Raw genomic sequence first — 26656 nt, forward strand, 5'->3', positions numbered from 1 at the left:
TCACTCCTGCTTCTTGTCCTGCTTCCTTTCCGGGTCCATCCGAGGTCCCAGGCCGTTCCACACCTCGGTGTACATCAGAGTCCCCATGAAAACAAAGAGGGTACCAATCCAGTGCCAGGGGGTGAAAGGGTTCCGGAAGTACAGGATGGAGAAGATGAGGCTGACGAACTTCCGCAGCGTCACCACCAGCGTGACGGTCAGGGAGGTGCACTCGGTGGTCAAGATGAAGACCCCCCGTATGCAAACGTATCTGGGGGGGGGCCACAGAGTTAAGGGGACACCGCCACAGGATGATCGGTACAGGAGAGGGAGAGGGGGAAGAGCCCGCAGGTAAGCTTTTTGAACAACAGACTGAATGATGTGTGTTTGGCGGGGGGAGGGTTGATTTAATGGTCTTAAAATGGGGGTGTTGTCATGTAGGTTTTAAATGGATGGTCGCCTCGGTAGCCCTTGTGAGGGCAGGAAGGCAGGTTATGAATTTTGCAAAAAAATAAATAAAAAGAAATGTCATTATTGGGGGGGAAAGGGGGGAGGAGGAGGAGTTGGGTTTTATATGCCGACTTTCTCTACCACTTAAGGAAGAATCAAACCGGCTTACAATCACCTTCCCTTACCCTCCCTACAACAGACACCCTGTGAGGTAAATGGGGCTGAGAGAGTTCTGAGAGAGCTGTGACTAGCCCACGGTCACCCAGCTGGCTTCGTGTGTAGGAGTGGGGAAACCAACTTGGTTCACCAGATTAGCATCCGCCCCTCATGTGGAAGAGTGGGGAATCACACCCGGTTCTTCAGATCAGAGTCCACTGCTCCAAACCACCGCTCTTAACCACCACACCACGCTGGCTCTCAAGGAAGAGGAATGTTCCTTGACTGGGCCACAAGGGTGTTTCGACTGCAGGGAAGGGCATATACATCTTTTCACAAGCTTCATGCAATTTTAGGCTTTAAGGCAAAAAACACAAAAATGCTCCCTTGTTCCATCACAAACGTGATCGTTTAGGCAGGGAACACATTGGAAACAGATGTCTGCCTCTCTGTCTTTGTGTGGAATTTGCTCTTGAGCTGCAGAGGGGAAGCAAACTACTCCCCATGACCCTTTCCAGGACAAACAAGCAGGGCCTCTTCCACCTTTCCCCTGTACCCACTGTCAGGTATGGGCACCCGTTCCACACCGTCACCCCAGAACATGCCATTTATCTTCTCTTCCCCACCATCTTTAAGAGAGGAGAATTGTACCTGCTGAGCATCAGCGGGCAGCCTGCCGGATCCTCTGCCTTGCAGAGGCACGGATCGGTGCCTCAGCTGAGGCTTGGCCTACTAACGAGAAATAATAGGCAGTAAGCACATTTGGGGAAGAAGAAGAGTTGGTTTTTATACCCCAATTTTCTTTACCTTTAAGGAGTCTCAAACCGGCTTACAATCGCCTTCCCTTCCTCTCCCCACAAGAGATACCTTGTGAAGTAGGTGGGGCTAAGAAAGTTCAGAGAGAACTGTGACTAGCCCAGGGTTCATGTGGAGGAGTGGGTAATAAAACCCGGTTCTCCGGATTAGTCCACTGCTCATGTGGAGGAGCAGGGAAACAAACTTGGTTCTCCAGATTAGTGTCCACAGCTCTTAACCACACCACCACGCTGGCTACCCACCAGCCAGAGAAGCCCCCAGAAAACCAGTTGAAAGGTTTACGTCAGGTTGAGTCCCCAACTCACTAAGGCCACCAAAAAAAAGGATACTGAGTGATAACGTTCATGATGAGGTAGAACCACATGATGGGCAAGCTCAGGCCCAACACTGGGACTTGGAACAGTTCTGTAGGGAAAGGAGAGAGTCAGAGAGGCAATCCTTGGGAAACCGAGGACCTCTTTCCCCCGGGGAAGACAGGGCAGCTCTGCTGACTCGGGCCCGGGGCTACTTCCAGGTCTCCCAGATACTAGTCCAACATTTTTAACCACTACGCCGCACTGACTCCCTAATGCTGCATGGTTAAATCAGGAAAATCCACCGTACTGGCAGCACGTTATCTAGTAATATGGTTGAGGGTAGCTACGGTTTCCATCGGAGTTGGCCTCCCTACCCACCCTATCCTTTTTTATCTGTTACCAACTAGTCTATGGACAACAAACTTGTTGTACCATATTGTGCTATTGGGGAGGGTGCTGTTGCTCAGTAGTAGAGCATCTGCTTGGCATGCAGAAAGTCCCAGGTTCAATCCCCGGCATCTCCAGTTAAAGGGACCAGGCAGGTAGGTGATGTGAAAGACCTCTGCCTAAAGGACTGAGGGAAGGAGGCAGTCATCTGAGCACCAACTTACCAGACTGGCTGAAGAGAACTGCGTGCCTGTAGATATCAGGAGCCAGGAGAAGGAATCCAGGGATGGGCAGCGCATGCTGTTGGGCAGAAGAGCAACAGGGAGGTTTTAAGGATGGCGGAGGGAGACTCGGAGCATGGGACTGAATGAGAGGTCAGCATCGCCCCACACAGTAAATAGGGAAGGCCCTGCTTAGCTTCCAAGATCTGATGAGATTGTGCAAGCCTGGGGCTATCCAGATCAAGAAAAGCAAATGAATGGGGAACACCAAAACAGTGATTGCTTCATCAACACCACCACTTCAATCTACTGCATGTAAGAACATAAGAAAGGCCCTGCTGGATCAGACCAAGGTCCATCAAGTCCAGCAGTCTGTTCACACAGTGGCCAACCAGGTGCCTCTAGGAAGCCCACAAACAAGATGACTGCAGGAGCATTATCCTGCCTGGGTTCCACGGCACCTATTGTAACAGGCATACTCCTCTGATCTTGGAGAGAACAGGTCCATCACACGCTTAATTCCATCACATGCTTAAGACAAAAAGGATCCAATCACCACCACGAGAAAAGGGTTTCACATGCTTACGTTGTAGAACAATGCTTCCTTCGAATGCTTGCCGAACCGCTTGTACAGCGTCTCCTGGAAGAGCCCCATCCGAGCGGACATCAGGAGGGCGAACGTCAGGGCCGCAATGCCTGTTAAAACAAGGCTGGCATGAATGGGCATGGCATCCAGCTTCAAGCTGGAGCACCCTGTGGTCAGAAAGACTATTCAGGACCTGCGCAGGTTTCCCTCCCTCCGCCTCCCCCATGAGCAAAGAAGAATAGGGGTGTGTTCAGCTGTACGTTGTCGGAGAGCACACCCAGCAAGTCATACACAATTGTCCAATCAAGATCGCACTCAGGGGAAACCAGTTCTGTCCATTCGCAGCCAGAATCAGATGTGCACAGCACTGACTGGCTAGTAATTGCGATATCACAAACCTGCCTCCCTTCCCTACAATAGTTCTCTTGCTATTTTTAAAATCAAACCTATTCACTTTTTAAAAGAAGAAGAGCTGGTTTTTATATGCCAACTTTCTCTACCACTTAAGGGAGAATCAAACTGGCTTACAATCACCTTCCCTTCCCCTCCCCACAACAGACACCCTGGGAGGTGGGTGGGACTGAGAGAGCTGAGAGAGCTGTGACTAGCCCAAGGTCACCCAGCTGGCTTCATGTGGAGGAGTGGGGAAATCAACCCGGTTCACCAGATTAGAGTCTGCCGCTCATGTGGAGGAGTGGGGAATCAAACCTGGTTCTCCAGATCAGAGTCCACCACTCTTAACCACTACACCATGCAGGTGCCAGGAAAGTTGTCAGTGGGCGCCACGGCACTCACAAGCACCAGCTGGGGACCCCTGGCCTATAGCAAGCTCTGTTTATTTTTCTCTATGTGGAAAATATAAATGTAGTCTCTCCAGAGACCTGCTGAAGGCACCTCCACATGAAGCCCGCAGGGTGACCATGGGCTAGTCACAGTTCTCTCTGAACTCCCTCAGCCACACCTACCTTGCAAGATGTCTGTTGTGGGGAGAGGAAGGGAAGGTGATTGTAAGCCACTTTGAAGAAGAAGAGTTGGTTTTTATATGCCGACTTTCTCTACCACTTAAGGAAGAATCAAACCGGCTTACAATCACCTTCCCTTCCCCTCCCCACAACAGACACCTGTGAGGTCGGTGGGGCTGAGAGAGCTCTAAGAGAGCTGTGACTAGCCGAAGGTCACCCAGCTGGCTTTGTGTGTAGGAGCGGGGAAACAAATCCAGTTCACCAGACTAGCCTCCGCCACTCATGGGGAGGAGTGGGGAATCAAAACAGTTCTCCAGATCAGAGTCCACCACTCCAAACCACAGCTCTTAACCACTACACCACGCTGGCTCTCCTTGGGACTCCTTAAAGGTAGAGAAAATCAAGGCATAAAAACCAACTCTTCTCATTATTATTGTATTAATTGTTGGAAGCTGCCCTGTGCCCGGGGGTGCTGGGATATTAATTGAATAATAAATAAACAAACAAACAAATAAATAAACGACAGGCAGTTACAGACCTAGCAGCCACCACAAGAAAGCAGAGACGCCGTCTTCGTCTTCACTTCGGTTTGAATCAGAACTCTGCAGACACAGGAGAGAGAGAGAGAGAGAGAGAATGTGTCGGCTACTCGAAGTCTACCCTCAGACAGGCATAGGACATAAAGAAGCCCAAGTTCGAAGGACTGACTTCATGATAGGGCAAAAAGGAAAAACTGCATCTCTTGTAACTCATGGGCAACCAACTTGTACCGGAGCACTATCTTGCAGACAGTGGCCAAGGGTTTTTTGGAGGGGAAAGGGGATTGGCACATAAATCGTACTCTTCACTGATGGGCACGCTCGGCTATAAAAGCGGGCCCCATCTAGCAAAAAGAGGATTCAAAGTTTTTTGGGAAAAGATGAACTCAAGCGAAAAAGGAACGCCCCCCTTTTTGACCACCTAAAAGGTTATGACGGGGACCCAGATGGACAAAATCCACAGGGGCTATAGGAAAATCAGAAGAGATTGGGCGAGGGCAGGATCCAACCCAAGGTTACAGGGCAGATTCCTTCTTCTTACTAATTTGAACTGTATTCCCAACCCTCCCTCCCCACAAAACCGTGAGCAGATTTTTGACCACAACTTGATTAAACATTATTATTATTATTATTATTATTATTATTATTATTATTAAAGTTTTCTAATGCCGCTCTTTCCCAACCAGGTCGAGCTCAGAGCAGCTCACAACAAGTTTACACAAATTAAAATCAATCACAATATATACTTTAAAACCGTAACATCCTTAAAAAGAACCCAAGGTGCCCTTAAAATCATAGACGTAGCACTAAAACATAGCAGGAACCAACAGCGGGAAAGGATAAATATAAAGGATAAGTATAATTTAAAGGAAAAAATATAAATGATAAATATAATTTAACAGGATAAATATAAAGGATAAATATAATTTATAAAGGATAAATAGAACTTAACGAATCCAGTAAATAATGGGAAAGGGGAAAGAGGGAGGGTAGGGAGACCTTCAAGATGGAAGCCGTCGCTGCCTCAACCATATGCCTGTTGGAACACCCCAGTTTTTCACAGGCTCTGCAGGGCCTGAACTTCACTGGGTATAGCGTTCCACCAGGCCGGGGCCAGAGCCGAAAAGTCCCTGGTTGAGGACAGCCGGACGCTTTTTGGGCCGGGGATCACCAGCAATTTATCTCCAAATGACCGAAGCGCTCTTTGCGGGGGGGATCGGGAGAGGCGGTCCAGGGATCTAGGCCCAGTTGCTGGCATGGGAGAGGGGGAATCCTGCCACAAGTTTGCTTGTTGCCCTCCCCAGCCTTGGATTAAGCACATCCTGTTTTAGGCCAGAGAGGAGGAAGTCCTGGTGTTTTGCATGCCCTGATGAAGTCAAAGAGCTAGACTCGAGTCCAGTGGCGTCTTAAGAGACCAACAAAGGTTTAGGGGCGTATGAGCTTTCATGCGTCAAAGCTCGCTTCGTCAGATATCAGTTATAGTCCGTTGTTGTTGCAGTTCCTGTTACTTCAGCCTTTGTAAAGAGGTCATTTCCGGGTACCACAATCCCACGGGATAAGTCAGGGAAAGCATGCAGAGGACTCCGAAGAATGATACAGGTGCTTTGCAAAGAAAGGTGCCGAGTTTAAGTCCACAGGTGATCAGCCTCATTGGAAGAAGCTGAGCCCCATTTCCTGTCTGCCCCTCCAGGTTTTCTCTGCTGGTTCTCGCCAGCTCGGGAGATTAGAAGTAAACTTCACCAAGACGTGAGATATCTGACGAAGGGTGCTTTGACTCAAAGAAGCTTATGCCTTGAAAATACTAGTCATGATGCATCCCTATTCTCTCCAGGATCAGAGGAGCATGATTATTACGTTAGGTGCTGTGGAACACAGGCAAGATAAGGGAGGGCATCTTGGCCATCTTCTGGTCACTGGGTGTGTGTGGGGGGGAGGAAGTTGTGAATTTCCTGCATTGTGCAGGGGGTTGGACTAGATGACCCTGGTGGTCCCTTCCAACTCTATGATTCTATAATGCTGCTGCAGTCCTCATGTTTGTGGGCTTCCTAGAGGGACCTGGTTGTCCACTGTGTGAACAGACTGCTGGACTCGATAGGCCTTGGTCTGATCCAGCAGGGCCTTCCTTATGTTCTTATACCTATTCTCTCTATTATTAGAGGAGCAAGCCTATTATATTAGGTGCTGTGGAACAAAGGCAGGACAATGCTGCTGCAGTTGCCTTGCTTGTGGGCTTCCTAGAGGCACCTGCTTGGCCACCTGCTGAGAGCCAGCGTGGTGTAGTGGTTAAGAGTGGTGGTTTGGAGAGGTGGACTCTAATCTGGAGAACCGGGTTTGATTCCTCACTCCTCCACATGAGCGGCGGAGGCTAATCTGATGAACTGGATTTGATTCCCCACTCCTACACATGAAGCCAGCTGGGTGACCTTGGGCTAGTCACAGCTCTCTTAGAGCTCTCCCAGCCCCACCTACCTCCCAGGGTGTGGGGAGGGGAAGGGAAGGTGATTGTAAGCAGGTTTGATTCTTCCTTAAGTGATAGAGAAAGTCGGTATATAAAAACCAACTCTTCTTCTTCTTCACTATGTGAACAGACTGCTGGACTTGATGGGCCTGGGTCTGATCCAGCAGGGTCTTTCTTATGATCTTATGTTGTGCTACTGGACTCGAATCTAGCTCTTCTACTGCAGACCTAACACGGCAATCCTCCCAGAACCATCTTGATGAATTCAAGTTTTGCATGCCTGCAAAGGAGAAGGGGCTTGATCCACAGTCAGCTACAGTGATCTTGGGGGGTGGGGGTGGGATGTAGAAGTCCTTACCACTTGCTTTGCAGACATGAAGGTGCAGGTGAAGATGCCCACAGACACCAGGGCAATGGAGGCGTATTTGGAGACACTGTACCTGCGTAAGAGAGAGACAAGGTACAGTTGCAGTAGGACGACAAAGCAAACCCGCTGGTGCTCATGCCAGTGGACTTGGAGGTGTGTGCGTGGTGTCGACACAGGGGAAGGGGAAATCAGTGCGGGAATCTGCATGGGGTCAGTCAATCAATCAATGGGTGGAAAATACTTGGAGATTTTGAGGGTAGAGCCTGGGGCTCAGCAGGGTTTGGGGAGGGGAGAGACCTCAGCGGGGATAATGCCACAGAGTCCACTAGCAGATCTCCAGGTGCCTCCTGGAGGTTGGCAACCCAAACTTTATGGCTGATTCTGAACTAGGTATGCCGGCTTTGGATTCGGAAATTCCTGCACTACAGCAGTCCTTGCATTTATACAACGCTTTACGTTGGTCAAAGTGTTTTTTGCATGTGACTCGGGTAATTCTGGCAACACGCCGCTCTGCCGGATAACGATTTTGGATGATTTAAAACTAGGCCGCCACAAAGCCAGGCAACGCCGCCTACCTTTTCTTCAAAATAATAATGCCCAGCGCCATGCTTGCTATCAGAGACCCCTGAAAGTTGGGGAGGGGGGTAGAAGAGAGGAGAAAGAAACAGACACAAAGTTAGTTACCAGTTTTATAATAAGCAAAAAGCCTGTTCAGAGGGAGGGCTTTCATGCTCCATGGATCTGGGTGGGGGCTAAAGAGAATTGCCGTGGAAGATGCCCGACCCTGAAAAACAGGCGGATCCAAGTCATCTGCTCAGTGAATGGGTTATCATAATGAGGAGGTAGAAACTGGCTGTCTAGCTCAAAGGAAGCACAAGAAATTTAATAAAGGATGGTGGAATCGGCTTTGATTTTATATTAAGGGACTAGATACATTCATGCAGAAGACTTCTATTGACAGCTATTGAGCTGTGAGGGCTAAATGGAACCTCCATTGACAGTGGCAGCATATCTGTGAATAGCATATGCCCTGTAGATACAAAGGCCTTCACCTTCATGCCCTGTGAGGTCACCTTTTACTGGCTCATGTTGGACAAAATACCGAACTAGTTGAACTGCAGCCTAATCTAGGGTTGCCAGGCCCCTCTTCACCACCAGCAGGAGGTATTTGGCGTGGAGCCTGAGGAGGGCAGGGTTTGGGGAGGGACTTCAATGCCATTGAGTCGAATTGCTGAAGCGGGCATTTCCTCCAGGGGAACCGATCTCTATCGGCTGGAGATCAGTTGTAATAGCGGGCGATCTCCAGCTAATACCTGGAGGTTGTAGTAAATGATAGTAAGGGGCTGGAGGTTGGCAACCCTAGCCTAATCCCACCGAGGAAATTCATGTTCCAACAGAGATGCGTCAAATAGGGTTCCCATTTGCCCGCGTATGGCGGGAGACCTCCCGGCAATTGTAGCCCTTGCCAGCCAACGCTCAGCTGATTGACGGGCGGCAACCGGGGCCAAAGGGGAGGGGCGCGATCGTCCCGGAGAGACAAATTAAAAAAAAGGCCTTGTCTACTTACAGGAAGTTCTGACCATGGAGTTCCTGATGATTCCTAGTGACAAGGGGTGGATCTAGCAATCTCCAGAAACGCTATGGCAATTTTATCATAGTTTCTGGTGATTGCTAAAGCTACCCTTGTAGCTCTGGGAATCTATGTTCAGAACTTCTTGTAAGTAGCCGAGGGCTTATTTTTCTTTTGTCTCCCGGGATGCTACCCCCCCACCCCACAAACACAAAACCCTCCCACTGGTTGCAAGGCGCTGCTCGGCAACCCTCACGTAAAAAGATGGGACTCACCGATCTAAATATCATATGCAGCGGCATCGCGATGTTCAAGTTCAGGGCGTAGTTGTTCACCACGCTGACCGTGAAGAACATGGCCACCATGACCAGGTAGAACCTGAAACACAAGTACAAGGCATCTGCCCACAGTGTTGGCCCCAGGGTGGGAAGAAAGGAAGCATGTTTTGCACACGGGTATTTCAGACTGGGCAAGTCTCCAAACAACCCCCCAAGGGGGAAAGCAGCCACGTCAGTGCCGAGATTTGATAGCCTATCTCCTGGCCCTCTGTAAGTGGCCCGACAGGACTTTCCTGTCGCCCACGTCAATCTCTGCAGCTGTCCACCCCCTTGCCTCTGTTCATGCAACATTCTGACCACCTGTAGCCAGAAATGGGGCGTCTGCAGTGCCTGAAAGCAGAGGTCGGGGGCCATTTATGCTTGGTAATTAGCAGCCGTTCCAGGCTGAAGTGCCCCGCATATTTTTTTGAGTTTTTCACACTGAACCGTCATCGAATCCGGCGCATACCTGCTTCGCATTTCTTAAGAGCCCCTTTAACAGGACCTTTTGTGTTTGCTCTGCCCCCGCCTTGAAGAATCCCCTCAAGGAAGCATGCAAATCACAGCCACGTGTTAGCTATGCAAACAGTGATTGCTAATGGCTGTGGAAATGAAGGAGCAGGCGAGTGTGGGGGTGGGATTTCTCCTTTTGCATCAGGACCGTGAATAGGCATTTTAAAGGTCACATTTTAAAAAAGCTTTGAGCAAGCATCAAAACTGACCCTGCATAAATGGCTGGGCACCTTTATCCATGGGGGGGGGGATCTTGACAAACTGATGATAAAGGTTGGTGTGATGGTAGCAGAGGCTTTGGGCATAGAATAGACCAAGCAGCAGTTAGTACCGGGGGGGACCAGGAAGACAAATCTTTGTTTGGCTCTCACGCCAGCATTTTAGAAGAAGAAGAGTTGGTTTTTATATGCCGATTTTCCTCTACCTTTTAAGGAGAATCAGACCAGCTTACTATCGCCTTCCCTTCCTCTCCCCACAACAGACACCCTGCGAGGTAGGTGGGGCTGAGAGAGTTTGGAAAGAACGGTGACTGGCCCAACGTCACCCAGCTGACTTCACGTGTTCCCAGAGAGCCAGTGTGGTGTAGTGGTTAAGAGCAGTGGTTTGGAGCAGTGGACTCTGATCTGGAGAACTGGGTTTGATCCCCCACTCCTCCACATGAGCAGCAGAGGCTAATCTGGTGGACTGGATTTGTTTCCCCACTCCTCCACATGAAGGCAGCTGGGTGGCCTTGGGCTAGTCTCACACTCTCAGCCCCACCTACCTCACAGGGTATCTGTTGTGGGGAGGGGAAGGGGATTGTAAGCCGGTTGGAGTCTCCCTTAAGTGGTAGAGAAAGTCGGCATATAAAAACCAACTCTTCTTCCTCTTCCCACAGAGTTTGTTGCTTAAAACCAAAGCTAACATCCTAATGAGGCCAGTTCCGGAAAATGCAGAGGATATAGTACCGGGTTTCAGGGGACTCAAATGGTCGGAGCATTTACACAACAAATTATCCCTAATTTTTACAGATCCAGAGTTACAGCTACTGAGATCAGCTCTAACACAAAATGGCATCAATGCCATAAAAATATCTGATGCCATCAACAATTACCTCAAGCCTCTATTGATAAATAACAGACCTATAAAAACTGCATTATAAGTTAAAAATGGTTGGAATGATAACGAGTGCAAAGCATCTAAGAAAGAACTAGTTTCTTTAATGAGGCAGGTGAGGCGTAGTTCAGATGGGATATTGATGCCTTGTCCTTTAAAACTCAGGACCCAGCACAAAAATTTAATCCAGCAAAAGAAAATGGGACACGCTAAATCTTTGTGGAAGGAGTTGGAGTGAGCAGTTGGGAGGAAAAATGATCAGCATTTTCGGGAACTGGTCTCAAATATTACCAGGCTTCATGTGGAGGTGTGGGGAAACCAACCCGGTTTAGTCTTGCGGGGGCTTTTCAGCCCTGCAGTTGACCCCCTTGCAAAAGGGCTTCAGTGTAACCGCTCGCACGTTGCTTCCTGGGAGATATGCTACATCCTTTCCCAAGGCTGGCAGGCCGAATATTTTTCCCATGTTAGGGACCAGGAGGGGCTGGCCCATTCCTGGTGGCTTCCCTCCAAATTCCTCCCCCCTATTCGGATGGCACGTTGGTGCTCCCCTGCACTGCCCCACTACTGTCCACAGTGAAGGAAGCTTTGACTCTTGGGGGGGGGGGATTTTTTGCCATCAATTCACAGCTGACTTATGGCGACCCCGTAGGGTTTTCAAGGCAAGAGGCATTCAGAGGTGGTTTTGCCATTGCCTGCCTCTGCATCACGCCCTGGGTATTCCTTGGAGGTCTCCCATCCAAATGTTTGCCAGGGTCGAGGCTGAGAGTGTGTGACTGGCCCAAGGTCACCCAGCAAGTTTCCCTAGCAGAGTGGGGATTCGAACCTGGGTTTCCCAGGTCCTAGTCTGACACCTTAACCACTACACCGTGCTGGTTCTCTTGAAAGCTTATATCCCGAAATCTTAGAATCACAGAGTTGGAAGGGACCACCAGGGTCATCTAATCCAACCCCTGCACAATGCAGGAAATTAACCTCCCCCCCACACCCCCAGTGACCCCCTACTCCATGCCCACAAGATGGCCAAGATGCCCTCCCTCTCATCATCTGCCTAAGGTCATAGAATCAGCATTGCTGACAGATGGCCATCTAGCCTCTGCTTAAAAACCTCCAGGCAAGGAGAGCTCACCACCTCCTGAGGAAGCCTGGTCCACGGAGGAACCGCTCTGTTAGAAAATTCTTCCCAATGTCTAGATGGAAACTCTTTGGATTTATTGGTTCTTGTAGGTTTTCTGGGCTGTGTAACCGTGGTCTTGGTATTTTCTTTCCTGACATTTCGCCAGCAGCTGTGGAAGGCATCTTCAGAGGAGTAACACTGAAGGACAGTGTCTCTTTGGATTTAATTTCAACCCGTTGGTTCTGGTCTGACCTTCTGGGGCAACAGAAAACAACTCGGCACCATCCTCTGCATGACAGCCCTCCAAGTACTTGAAGATGGTGATCATATCCCCTCTCAGTCTTCTCCTCTCCAGGCTAAACATTCCCAGCTCCTTCAACCTTTCCTCACAGGACTTGGCCTCCAGACCCCTCATCATCTTGGTTGCCCTCCTCTGAACATATTGGTCTCTAAGGTGCCACCAAGGTGCTACTGGACCGGATTCTAGATGTTCCCCTTCCTGGATGATGCATCTCCAGGTACCACAAGATAACAGCTGAACGGGGCATGCAGCTCAATACAGCAGGAAGGTAAGCCACACACACCCGATCATATATCTAGGCCACTGCAACCAGTGTGGTATAGTGGTTAAGGTGTCAGACTAGAAGTTGCGAAACCCAGGTTCGAATCCCCACCCGCGACATGGAAACCTGCTGGGTGCCCTTGGGCCGGTCACACACCCTCAGCCTCAATCCTGGCAAGTATTGGGATGGGAGACCTCCAAGGACTACCAGGGGCGTGATGCAGAGGCAGCCAATGGCAAACCACCTCCAAACATCTCCTGCCCTGAAAAACCCTATGGGGTCGTCCTAAGTCAGCTGTGACTTGATGGCAAAATCACACACGGGCAACTGCAGACGAATCTCGCCACGGCCAGCATTTGGAAACATCCCGTTCAGATCCACCATACCTGATTGGTATAGCAGGCCGTTTCCTTCCAAAGCTGGTTTCGAAGACGAAGCCCTCGAAGGCTATGAATAAGAACTGAGCAAACGTGATTAGGTTCCCACATCCTGGAAACTCCCTGCATTTGTGGAGGAAAGACACAGAGAGAGAGAGATAAATATGCATGTATATTCCTTGGCACATCTTGAGGATCATGGATCTGTCCTGGGGCCCATATTGCAAACGCTATTTAAAAAAAAAGAACAGGGATTTTCAAATATCTATCAACATCAATAACAGAATTTTAGGAGCCTGAGTGACATGGCATTTGGGACTTGTTTATTCACATGAACATGAACTAGAAGGAACTTAAAATGGAAACAGGAAGGCCTATCTCCCCAATTATTATTATTATTACTATTATTATTATTAGAGTTGGTTTTTATATGCCGACTTTCTCTACCACTTAAGGAAGAATCAAACTGGCTTACCTTCCCTTCCCCTCCCAACAGACACCCTGAGAGGTAGGTGGGGCTGAGAGAGCTCTAAGAGAACTGCGGCTAGCCCAAGGTCACCCAGCTGGCTTCATGGGGAGGAGTGGGGAAACAAATCCAGTTCTCCAGATCAGAGTCCACCGCTCCAACCCCCCGCTCTTAACCACCACACCACGCTGGCTCTCAGGCCGCCTGGGATTCTGCTGATTATGTAAAACAGAACTGTGCAGGAAAACATTTTTATAAATGTAACAGGGTTAGCTTCTGAAGCAAGAAGGTGATTTAATCAAAGGAAAAGGACGTTGGGCAATAATTCAGCATACAGTATATGTTATCTGTTTGCCGGAGGTATTATCTTGCTCTTACTACATTGTTATCTACCTATGTAATTCCACCTTTTGGCATTGTCAGAATACAATATCTAATGCTTATGCTTTGCAGATTTCTGTAACCCAAATCCTATTACTTCACTTATCGGAGGCCTTACTGTATTAACTGCGCTGACTTACACTGTGTAATCTGCCTTCTCGCTGAGAAAGGTGGACTATAAATAACATACATAACATATAATAAATAAATAAAGGGCATGAACATGGCTTATCACTGCCTTCAAGCTGGCCCTCCATTCCCCCGCCTCTCTGTACCCTGAACATGACTGAAAGGTTGAAGGAGCCTGAAGAGGAGAAGGCTGAGAGGTGATATGAGAACCATCTTCAAGTACTTGAAGGGCTGTCATATGGAGGAGGGTGCCGAGTTGTTTTCTGTTGCCCCAGAGGGTCGGACCAGAACCAACGGGTTGAAATTAAATCAAAAGAGTTTCCGTCTAGACCATCGGTTCCCAACCGGGGGTCCATGGACCCCCAGGGGTCCGCGAGAACTAAATTAAGGTCCACGAAACAAAGTTATAAACCCATAATGAATTAATATTTTCAATTAAAAGTTCTCTATTATAAAATATATATTCAAATATTATTCTAAGTTTAATGTTTAACTAACAGTTACAATTAAAGTTTATTTTCAAATTCTCAGAATTTTTATTTTGAACCTTGGGGTCCCTGCACCGAACAAAAAAGTCCTAGTGGTCCCTGGTCAAAAAAGGTTGGGAACCACTGGTCTAGACATTAGGAAGACGCTTCTAACAGTTAGAGCAATTCCTCAGTGGGACAGGCTTCCTCGGGAGGTGGTGAGCTCTCCTTCCCTGGAGGTTTTTAAGCAGAGGCTAGATGGCCATCTGTCAGCAATGCTGATTCTATGACCTTAGGCAGTTCATGAGAGGGAGGGCACCTTGGCCATCTTCTGGGCATGGAGTAGGGTCACTGGGTGTGTGTGGAGGGAGGTAGTTGTGAATTTCCTGCATTGTGCAGGGGGTTGGACTAGATGACCCTGGTGGTCCCTTCCAACTCTATCATTCTATTCCCTATTTCTGTTCTATGAAAACTTCCTAACTTCCATCTAAGGTTGCCGACTCCAGGTTGGGAAATTCCTGGAGATTTGGGGGCGGAGCCTGGGGAGGGTGGGATTTGGGGAGGGGAGTATACAATGCCATAGAACCCATCTCCAATCTGTTAGGAATGTGCCGCAACCATACTGCTCACAGCTGTAGCTCTATTTATGGCGTGTGTCAACAGAGTGACTCTATGGATTACGCATGGACACACGTCATAAGTAGAACTATAGCCATGACCAGTACGGCTGTGGCACATTCCTGACAGATTGATGGGGATTCCTGATACAATTTTTTTTTCTGGAGTCCTTATTATAATATTATACAGTTTAACATGCAACCTGTGGATACATTTTCTGAGACCACTGAGGAAGGCTTTTTGGCCAAAACGCATCTGTTTCCAGTGGTTTAATGTGTGCTCAGTGTGTTAAATGCCGTCACGTTGCTTCGGACTCATGGCAACCCTATGAATCAATGTCCCCCAAAACAACCTGTCCTTAACAGCCTTGCTCAGGTCTTGCAAACTGAGGGCTGTGGCTTCCTTTAAAGCACTGGTTCCCAACCAGGGGTCCATGGACCCCCAGGGGTCCGCGAGAACTAAATTAAGGTCCGCGAAACAAAGTTATAAACCCATAATAAATTAATATTTTCAATTAAAAGTTCTCTATTATAAAATATATATTCAAATATAATTCTAAGTTTAATGTTTAACTAACAGTTACGATTAAAGTTTATTTTCAAATTCCCGGAATTTTTATTTTGAACCTTGGGGTCCCTGCACCGAACAAAAAAGTCCTAGTGGTCCCTGGTCAAAAAAAGGTTGGGAACCACTGCTTTAAAGAGTCAATCCATCTCTTGTTGGGTCTTCCTCTTTTCCTGCGGCCTTCACCTTTTCCTAGCATGATTGTCTTTTCCAGTGACTATTTGTATAATACCCAATTGTATTGTTTATATATGGTGGTTAAAATACCTCTAAGAAGCTTTGGTTTTTAACCTTTTTATAAATTTGTGCACACAATAAAGAAACTACTATTTTGTGTATTTATCCCAGCCGAACCTTTTCGGTTCCTAACCTTGTTTTTTTGGGTTTGGTTTGGTTCCCTTTTCCCTTGCTTGAGTTTGTTGTCTAAGCTGCTACTGGACTTCAGTTGAGAAGGGAAACAGGGATTCTTTTGGACAATATACGTACAGCTTTACCAGAGGGGGAAACGTATCAGATTACATCTGTGTCTCTAGAAAACTAGGTTACTTATTGAAGACAGACAATCTCTTGGAAAGCAATTGCCAGCTGAACCTAGATCACGAGAAAGGAATTCAGCCCTTTGTAGCTTCCCCTGTCATTCTGATTTGGTGATGCTCAGAGGACAGCCGATTGTTTCAAACAAGTCAACGAACCAGCCAGTTGTTTGACTGCAGGCTTCCAGCGGGGGGACAAAAAACATATAAAAATGAACTGAACAAGACTGCAAACCAGAGACTGAAAAGGAGGCCATGAACCCAGCGCTCTTCCTTTTCAGGAACAATTTCTTAGCTAACAGAGATGGAGAATCGAACAGAAGAAGAAGGGAAGGAGGAGGAGGAGAAGAGTTGGTTTTTATATGCCGACTTTCTCTACCACTTAAGGGAGTCTCAAACTGGCTTACAATCACCTTCCCTTCCCCTCCCCACAACAGACAACCTGTGAGGTAGGTGGGGCTGAGAGAGCTCAAAGAGAGCTGTGACTTGCCCAAGGTCACCCAGCTGGCTTCATACAGAAGAGTGGGGAAACAGATCCAGTTCGCCAGATTAGCCTCCGCCGCTCATGTGGAGGAGCGGGGAATCAAACCCAGTTCTCCAGATCAGACTCACTACACCGCTCCAAACCACCGCTCTTTTTTAAAAAAATATTTTTTATTATTTTTCAACATATAACCAAAAAAAAAATCATTTCTCAGCAATTTACATGTAAAATAAAATACAAACCTATTAGTAATGTTGAGAATAGATATCATAACAATATGTCTAAGTTGGACTTTCCCCTCATCTTCTTCTGTCGCATAAACTGGTCCTCACTTTTGCATCATAATTTTCTAATCCTTATATTCTATCATAGTAACTTATTTTCCAATTTCTATATTTAATCTATAAGCCTATTACAATCTAACACTATTTTTAATCAATCTCAATATAGCAGATTAAATGTCACACATTTACTAATAAAATTAAGCTAATTTCTGAAGTGAAAGGATTAGATCAATACATAATCTTTAACTTTCCTGTTAAAATTTTTTATCACAATAAACCCTCCTTGTCTTCCCTATGCCCATATACTGAGCATTATCATTTCAATTTATACAAGTTTAGCCATTTTCTTGTTGAGGAATAAGATCTGGAAGTCCTTTCTTGTTCTTTCCTGAAAATCTTCAATCGTTTTCCAAAAAGAAGGCTGCAATTCTAAGTTCTTTATAAACAAACAAAAACCCCTGTGGCATTTTCCATTGAAATTTTGTTGGCTTCTTCTGTAACATCAAAGTAGATTCCATAAGCATGCATGTCTTCTTCGTTGATTGCCAAAGGGTATCTTCAAAAAATTGTGGTACCATTTCTCCTACTACTGCCAGCTGGAACGGTTGACTCATGATAACCTCGCTTTCTTTCATTTTTGTATCCATTGTTGTCAGCTGATCTTTTGCTATTTCTTCTTGGGAGGTAGGAGCTTTTAATTTCACGTCGTAGTTTTCCAATTTTAACTTGTGTCCTTGCTGTTCTTCAGCTGCCTTCTCCGGTGTTGAATTTATTTCTTCCATCTCTGTATCCATTGGCATATTCTGGACCTTCATTTCCTTTAAATCCTCCATTATAATGTCCAGTTTTTTTTCTATTGAATGGCTGAAAGTATCCATTATTCCAGCCAATTGGATCAATTGTAGTGACAGCAGATGTTGTTGCTCAGACATTCTATTGCATTGTTTTCCAAATACGACATCTTGTTCCATTAACATACCTCCCATCTTGATTGTCATATCTGCTCAAATTCACATTGTATAAAAACGGGCTTTGCAATTTTCCAGCGTCGTTTCTTTATATAGTCCTCTGGGTCAATAAAGTCAGAAAATAGGAAGTATACAGAAAACTGCAGTCGTGAACCTTCTGTCGTACCCCTCTCAGTGGTTTTGGTAGGAGATATTTGATAGTTACACTGGGGAGAGACACTTCCGGTTTTTCAGACTATCCTGTCTTCTCTCGATGGTAGCAGAGCCCTTCCTGTCGTCTTCCAGTCCTCCAAGTTAAATAAAATGTGTAGCTGGAGGACTAACCGAGCCGGAAGCCAGAGCAAGGGGTGGTGGTTTTCCCCTCCCCTTGTAGCGTTTGATTGGTAATCAGAATGTCTTTCAAAAGTTCCATTTGTTATGTCTAATTGCTGATCAGATTGATAGGGTCCTTGTCACTTTATTTTATGGCTTTTATTTGTTTACAAAGTCTCTTATGTTGGGCGGGAAGATGCGGATTGCAAAGGTGACATTATTGGTGTTCAAATCTTCCAAATCAAGGTAGAAGCAAAAGTTGTTTTGTTACTCACTCAGACTTCCGAAGATGAAGGTACTTCCTTTCTTGAGCGAGTTCTTTATGATGTTAATTAGATAGAGGAGATCAAAGCCTCAAGCCAAGAGTCGTCCACGGCAGCGGTAGCCCCTCAAGTTCCAGCGGGACAACATCCAAACTTCCGAGAGGCTTATTGGTAGCTCTCTCGGAAGAAATGGGAGTCCGACCGCTATAGTGGCTGCAGGGGAATTCCTGCATCCCAGTCCACTATTTAGGATCCGGTTGGGGTGCTTTATGCACCCCAAATCTGAGCGACTCTTGGAGTCTCTCGGAAGCCCCCGAGAGACACTAGTGCTTGGATCAGCGTCTCTACCGGAAGTCCAAACCACCGCTCTTAACCACTAAGAACATAAGCTGCAGATGAAGAACTTGATTAGTATACCAGGGTTCATCCATGTAAGTTACAGGCTAGTTGGCAAAAGAACGCTTAGAGCGCATTGTGGAGAACAGCCAAAACAACTGGGCAAAATCAGGGACAGGCAACTGTTTCTGGCCTGCGATGGGAAAAGTTTCAAATGAATCAACTTTCTTCCTGCCAGTTTTCTTCATTGGCCAACTTTCATATCCATTCAGTCATGGGGAATGTGTGTGTGTGTTAAGTGCCGTCAAGTCGCTTCCGACTCATGGTGGCCCTATGAATCAATGTCCTCCAAAATGTCCTATCTTTGACAGCCTTGCTCAGGTCTTGTAAATTGAGGGCCGTGGTTTCCTCTATAGAGTCAATCCATCTCTTGTTGGGTCTTCCTCTTCTCCTGCTGCCCTCAACTTTTCCTGGCATGACCGTCTTTTCTAGTGACTCTTGCCTTCTCGAGATGTGACCAAAATAAGATAGCCTCAGTTTAGTCATTTTAGCTTCTAGAGCCAGTTGAGGCTTGATTTGATCTATAACCCACTGATTTGGGGTGTTTTTTTTTGGCAGTCCACGGTATCCGTAACACTCTCTTCCAACACCACATTTCAAAGGAGTCTACTTTCTTCCTGTCAGCATTTTTCAATGTCGTGCTTTCACACCCATACATAGTAATAGGGAATACGATGGCATGTATTAACCTAATCTTGGTGGCCAGTGACACATCCTTACACTTCAGAACCTTTTCTAGCTGTATTACAAATCTTGGTCTCCAGTGACACTTTCTAGTTCATTCACGGCTGTCCTTCCAAGTCTCAATCTCCTTCGGTTTTCATGGTTGCAGTCTCCCTTTTGGTTGACATCTTGAAGACAGGCACACTAACTGAGCTCTCCGTCTCTAGATTGTGTCCTCTTATTGTCCCGAGATATCATCAGCAATTAAGGTCTGATTTTAGTAATGGTACAAAAGAAGTTACTCGCGGGACTCGGCGTGGGAAAAGTGTCCTGTTAGAACAGGGCTCCTACCTGTGCAAAGCAGCTATGAGATTAATAGCGTAGTGGTTAAAGTGTCAGAATAGGAGCTGGGAGCCCCAGGTTCGAAGCCCCGCTTGACCAAGGAATCATCCTGGGTGACCTTGGGCCTGTCACACACACTCAGCCTCCCCTACCTCACAGGGTTGTTGTGAAGATAAAATGGAGAAGAGGAGAACAATGTAAGCTGGAGAGCCAGCATGGTGTGGTGGTTAAGAGCGGTGGTTTGGAGCGGTGGACCCTGATCTGGAGAACCAGGTTCGATTCCCCGCTCCTCCACATGAGCGGTGGAGGCTAATCTGGTGAAACGGGTTGGTTTCCCACTCCTCCACATGAAGCCAGCTGGGTGACCTTGGGCTAGTCACACTCTCTCAGCCCCACCTACCTCACGGGGTGTCTGTTGTGGGGAGGGGCAGGGAAGGTGATTGTCAGCCGGTTTGATTCTTCCTTAAGTGGTAGAGAAAGGCGGCATATAAAAACCAACTCTTCTTTTCTTCTTCTTCTCCCCTTTGCGTCCCCACTGGTGGGGCATAATTGAATAAATAAATTTGTACAGGTAGCACCCCGGTTTAAGTGGGACCCCGGGGGCACACAAAGTAATTCGGGTAAATTATTTTGCCCCGTCACGTGTAAATCAAGCCGAGTAAATTATTCCTGGAAGTAAGACACTTTGGTTGCATTGGCCACTGAGATTTCAGACACGGCCCGATCAAGCGGTTATGAGCGCTGTCGAGTCAACCTCTATGTATTTGTGGATCCGAGGCTGTGGGAATCGCATGCCATTATTTATTATTACTGTTACCTTTACTCGGCTCTTCAGAGACAAACGCCGAGCCTGCTGGCAGGTTCTGCAGAGGCAGACGACTTGTGGAAATTAAAATATCCACTGCGCCTCCCCAATAAACATGTTACCTGCGGGGCAGTTTGATATGTGCAAAAAACTCAGTGAATGGGAGACTGGTTACCTTTTTTTATGGTTTGGTGTGTGCATTCTGTTTTAAGCTTTACCTTTATTTTTTACCACCGTTAATGACCTGTGGTTAAAAACATAAAAACTGTGATTATGTTTTGCAAAGAGGGGATGAACCATGCGGTTACCGTATGAGAAAGCACCCAAGGAGGAAGTAGCCCTGGCAAACCCCTGGATCGGGGCCCTTCCCGACAGCCTTTGCACATGCTCAGAGAGCAGACGACAGAAACCACACCAAGTTCATTACAAGCCTCTCGCTATTCCGAAGTGGGGGGGAAAATGTCATTCTGCAATCTTGCCTTGTGTCAATACACCGAACAAGCAAACTAAATTCAAGTCAACACACTCAAAAATAACTGTGTACTCAACTACGTCGAGAGTCATTCTAGACAGGTGCTTTTATTGCAATTGGCAACGCCACCCCTCAGCCCTGCCAGGAAAAAATTATAACAACGTGCCCTTCCACGGCACACCAGACCGACAACCCTGCCAAGCAAATGCGGAGTCGGGAAGCGACGCATAGAACAGGTCGAGGAGTGAGCGAACTGGTTCTCCTTTCCCACTTTCGACAGTTACTCAAGGCATAGCAGGGGAAATGATCCGAATCTGGAGGCACAGGCCATACGCAACACTAGACAGAACATTTTGCACAAACATGATGATGAAGAAGAGTTGGATTTTATATGCCGACTTTCTCTACCACTTTAGGAAGAATCAAACCGGCTTACAATCACTTTCCCTTCCCCTCCCCACAACAGAGACCCTGTGAGGTAGGTGGAGAGCCAGCGTGGTGTAGTGCTTTGGAGTGGTGGACTCTGATCTGGAGAACCAGGTTTGATTCCCCACTCCTCCACGTGAGCGGCGGTCTGTAATCTGGAGAGCTGGGTTTGATTCCCCGCTCCTCCACATGAAGCCAGCTGGGTGGCCTTGGGCTAGTCACAGCTCTCTTAGAGCTCTCTCAGCCCCACCTACCTCACAGGGTGCCTGCTGTGGGCAGGGAAGGTGACTGTAAGCCGGTTTGATTCTTCCTTAAGGGGTAGAGAAAGTTGGCGTCTAAAAACCAACTCTTCTTCTTCTTCTAGGTGGGGCTGAGAAAGTTCAGAGAGAACTGTGACTAGCCCAAGGTCACCCAGCTGGCTTCGTGTGGAAGAGTGGGGAAACCAACCCGGTTCACCAGATTAGCGTCCACCGCTCATGTAAAGGAGTGGGGAATCAAACCCAGTTCTCCAGATTAGAGTCCACCGCTCTTAACCACTGCACCACACTGACACTCTAACCACTACACCACGCTGGATCTATTTGCTTTACGGCATAAACAATCTATTGCGGGTGATCTAGCAATTGCACATTCGGCTGAGCGGAGGCAGGCTGAAGTCCACCCTGTTCAGCATTCTTCACACACACACACACAAAAAAAAATACAGCAACCAAAACAGACAAAAAGTCCACTGAACATTGCTCAGCCACGTGTCACGACCGCAGTGTCCGCTCCCCCCAACCCTGCCCAATCCCTTCAACGTTGGGCACTGAAGGACCACACAGGCAAGAAAATTCCCCTCTCTTCCTCGTTTGAACACACCCAGGGTTCAAACAGACGAGGCAAATGTCATACTCCACCAAACGCAAATTGCAGGCTCATAAATTTATTTAATTTACATTATTTATACCCTGCCTTCCTCACAGGAACTCAAGGCAGATTGCAGAGTGCTGATCGACAAAACGGGGCGTTCGATCACCAACGCATTAGGATTTTAGAAGTCTGGGACCACCAGAAGGAACTGAAGAGTAGCATAAGTATTCCCAGGACACATGAAGCGGTGCAGGAATTACATAAATAGGATCCTACTTACAATAAGCTAAACACGGCAGCACAGATGACTATTCATTTATCCAAGTGAGTTTGTGAAACGATTTTGTACAGTGCAAACCTATTACCTGAGCAGAAAAGCCCTCTTGGAATAGTTCAGTTTTGCATAGTTTGCCGAAAGCCAGGAGACCGGGAGATTTCCCGACCTCGGCCAAACCGTTCCTTTCCTTTCCTTTTTCAAGCTCCTGTGACCCAAAAATCTTGAGCAGTAAATGGGGAGCCTGTATTTCTTTAAGGAAAATACGGCGGATACTTGGCCACTGTCAGTGTTGCTGGGTCTCTATCCACCAGCACAAAGGGGACAATTTTATCTTTTGTTACAGTGGCAGGTAATTTGATTAAAACAGGGGTTATCCATTGATCGCGATAAGTATTGTATTGGGGACATTCCAACATCATATGAAGTGGCGTGTCAACTCTCCTTAGATCACATGGACAAAGTCTATCTGAATAAGGTTAAGTTATCTTATCTTCCATTTAAAGCCACCAAAGGAGCGGCGTTCAAACAAGCGAGCATAAAAGCTCTGCAGTAACAAGGGACTGTTAGGTTGTTAAAATAAGCTGGGGTTCACAGAGATGGAAGGATACCCAAAAAATGGGTATAGCATACTCTCCGAGCATTCATTATAAAGGTACAAGTAGTCCCTTGTGCAAGCACCGGGTCATTCCTGACCCATGGGGTGATGTCACATCCCAACATTTACTAGGCAGACTACGTTTACGGGGTGGTTTGCAATTGCTTTCCCCAGAGCATTCATTATAGAGCTGGAATAATCTAATTTTTTAATATAATTCTTGATGGTTACAAACCGTCCCATAAGGTGGGGGCCACAACAGAGCAAGCACGTGTATGGGCAGTTGTTGATTTGGCTCATTTGCAGATTGGCACCCGCAGAAGCCCCTGCCAATTTCAGCAAAGCTGTTGTGGCGGGACACAGGGAGAGAGGCGGCCCCACAAATCAGAGGGGCCAAGGCCACGAAAGGCTTTGTATGTGATAGCCAGTCACATGCTGTCAGCCTGACCTACCTCACAGGGAGGTTGTGAGGATACACTGGAGGAGAGGAGAACGAGACAAGCCACTTTCCGTCCCCATTGGGTAGAAAGACAGGATATACATTAAATTAAATAGTTATTGTTCTGAGGATCAAATGTGGGAAGGTAGAGCAAAGCTTACTGCGCTAGTTGGGGCGACAGTGGGAGAAAAATGAGAAGTGGACAGCAATACACTCCTATGTGTACTCTAGTCTTAGGCCACTGAACCCTTACCTACTTAGGTGTGCATTGATAGGGTTGCCTGTTCTGGGTTGGGAAATACCTGGAGGTTCTAGGAGTGGAGCCTTAGAAAGGCAGAGTTTGGGAAGAGATCTCAGTAGGGCATAATGCCATAGAGTCCAACTTCCAAAGCAGCCATTTTCTCCAGGGGAACTGACTTTGGGCATCTGGAAATCAATTCTAATGACAGGAGATCTCCAGGTGGGGAAGCAGGAGAGATAAAGAGAGTCTGAATGCCTCAAGTTGCCAACCTTGGGTTGGGAAATCCCAAGAGATTTGGGGTGGAGCCTGATGAAGGTGGGGTTTGGGAAGGGGAGGAACCCCAATGGGGCATAATGCCATACAGCCCACCTTCCATAGCCAGGGTTGCCAACCTCCAGGTAATAGCTGGATATCTCCAGCTATTACAACTGATCTCCAGCCGATAGAGATGAGTTCACCTGGAGAAAAACGACCCCTTTGGCCATTGGACTCTATGGCACTGAGGTACCTCCCCTCCCCTAAACAAACCCCACCCTCCTCAGGCTCCGCCTTAAAAACCTCCCGCCGGTGGCGAAGAGGGACCTGGCAACCCTACCCATAGCAGCCATTTTTCTCCAGGTGAACAGATTTCTGTCGCCTGGAGATCAGCTGTAATTAGGGTTGCCAGCTGCGGGTTGGGAAATTCCTGGAGATTTTGGTGGCGGAGCCTGGGTAGGGCTGGGTTTGAGGAGGGACTTCAGTACCATAGAGTCCAATTGCCAAGGTGGCCATTTTCTCCAGGGGAACTGATCTGTATCGGCTGGAGATTTCCAGCTACTACCTGGAGGTTATAAATAACAGAAACCAGCACAAATATCAAATGCAATCACATATATTAAGTGCAGAAAACTGAAAGACAAGCAAAACAATATTTACAACAAGTGAAGACTAACAACAAAAATCTAGCAATGAATAATATATATAATAATCTTATCCTGTTTGTTTTCTTCTTTTCTGAGTTCAAAGTATCCAGGTAGGTATAATTTCTACTACAAGGTTCCACGAAAGAGCAGCTGGAGAAGATAAATGATAAATGGACGTGTTGTCTAGATTGTTAGTCTTCACTTGTTGTAAATATTGTATTGTTTGTCTTTCAGTTTTCTGCACCTAATATATGTGATTGCATTTGATATTTGTGCTGGTTTCTGTTATTTATAACATTATATACAGCACAGAGCCTCTTTTTTCTGGTTACTACCTGGAGGTTGGCAACCCTAATTGTAATCTAGGGTTGCCAGGTCCCTCTTCGCCACCGGCGGGAGGTTTTTGGGGTGGAGCCTGAGGAGGGCGGGGTTTGGGCAGAGGAGGGACTTCAACGCCATAGAGTCCAAATGCCAAACGGGGCATTTCCTCCAGGGGAACTGATCTCTATCGGCTGGAGATCAGCTGTCACAGCAGGAGAGCTCCAGCTAGTACCTGGAGGTTGTAACCAAAAAACGGCTTGCAAGTGCTAATCAGGAGTGTGGAATTCCAAATATAGACCAATTGTGATATACATTTCTTTGCTCCAGAATTGCGTTTATTGAATGTTTCCAAATATATATCTTTAATAGCACGAGTTTGCTATTGTTTCGTTTCTTCCCTTTGGAAATAATTGTCTTGTGCTATATTTTGAATTCCACAGTACCTGGAGGTTGGCAACCCTAGTTGCAATCCCAGGAGCTCTCCAGCCACCGCCTGGAGGTTAGCAAATACAAAATAGCAGGAAAAAACAAGAGTTCAATAAATGCAAAGTATGTCTTTGTTCAATTCAGGCATACAGTTAGCATACAATTATATAATCATTGTCTGTGCAATATTATGTAGGACAAACCATAAGCAACTTGTAATTACAAATGCCTGAATCCCATTCAAAGAGTCCTTGTGCGAATATCTCACCAAGGAGACGTGGATATACTCTCAATAACGTCCAGACTTGGTAGTGGAAACAGCAGGTATCTTCTGTTGCTGCTGTTTGGAGTGCAACCTTACCGCCTGGAGGTTGGCAACCTTAGTGCATCCCATAAGAGAAAGCCCTGCTCCTTTTCTGCAAGCAAAACCTCCATTTGCAACCCCCCCCCAAAAAAAAAAACAACCTCACCTCACCAAGAACTCCAGGAAAACCACGTTGCTGCAACAACCCCCGAAGACCAGCCCCAGCGCCATGGCCGGGTGCATCCTGCCCAGCAGCCTCTCCAGCACTCGCCCCGTGCTGAGCCGGCACAGGGAGCCGCTCCCCCGACTCCCCTTCCTGCTGCGGCCCCGCCGCCGCCTCGGTAGTCCCCTGGCCCCCTTCCCTCAATGCATCCCTATGGCACTCCCGCGCCGCCAGGACTACGACTCCCAGAATCCTCCCCACGCCCGGCAGCTGGAGGCACGTGCCCGGCTCTCCTCGCGCCACGGGCCTCTCTTGAGGAACGGGCTCCCCCCGAGGGATTCTGGGAGTTGTAGTAGAAAAGGGCCAGAGTCCAGTAGCACCTTAAAGAGTCACAAGAATATTTCCTGGCAGGGTGTGAGCTTTAGTGAGCCACGGCTCACTTCTTCAGATAGCATTTGCATAGTGTTTAAACCCTAGGTTGGTGTGCATTTCAATACTATTTTGGTCTTCCTTCTTATGAGTTTTATATTTAACTTCTACGTGTGAAAAGGGCCAGAGTCCAGTAGCACCTTAAAGACTCACAAGAATATTTCCTGGCAGGGTGTGAGCTTTTGTGAGCCACGGCTCACTTCTTCAGATAGCATTTACATAGTGTTTAAACCCTAGGTTGGTGTGCATTTCAATACTATTTTGGTCTTCCTTCTTATGAGTTTTATATTTAACTTCTACGTGTGAAAAGGGCCAGAGTCCAGTAGCACCTTAAAGACTCACAAGAATATTTCCTGGCAGGGTGTGAG

General features: G+C 47.2%; 1 protein-coding gene across 1 annotated transcript; it reads right to left on the reverse strand.

The window, feature by feature from the left end:
• SLC35B4 (solute carrier family 35 member B4) lies at positions 1 to 25939 on the reverse strand. The gene is made up of 10 exons (XM_056846733.1): positions 25863 to 25939; positions 12776 to 12889; positions 9063 to 9165; positions 7793 to 7842; positions 7209 to 7290; positions 4392 to 4455; positions 2892 to 3001; positions 2309 to 2384; positions 1731 to 1806; positions 1 to 250 (listed from the first exon to the last, which is right to left on the reverse strand). Exons 1-10 carry the CDS (start codon positions 25937 to 25939, stop codon positions 1 to 3), a joined length of 1002 nt encoding a protein of 333 aa, XP_056702711.1.
• Positions 25940 to 26656: the final 717 nt, after the last annotated feature.

Source organism: Euleptes europaea, chromosome 3 (assembly GCF_029931775.1).
Source record: "Euleptes europaea isolate rEulEur1 chromosome 3, rEulEur1.hap1, whole genome shotgun sequence".
In the NCBI taxonomy this organism is placed as follows: Eukaryota; Metazoa; Chordata; class Lepidosauria; order Squamata; family Sphaerodactylidae; genus Euleptes; species Euleptes europaea.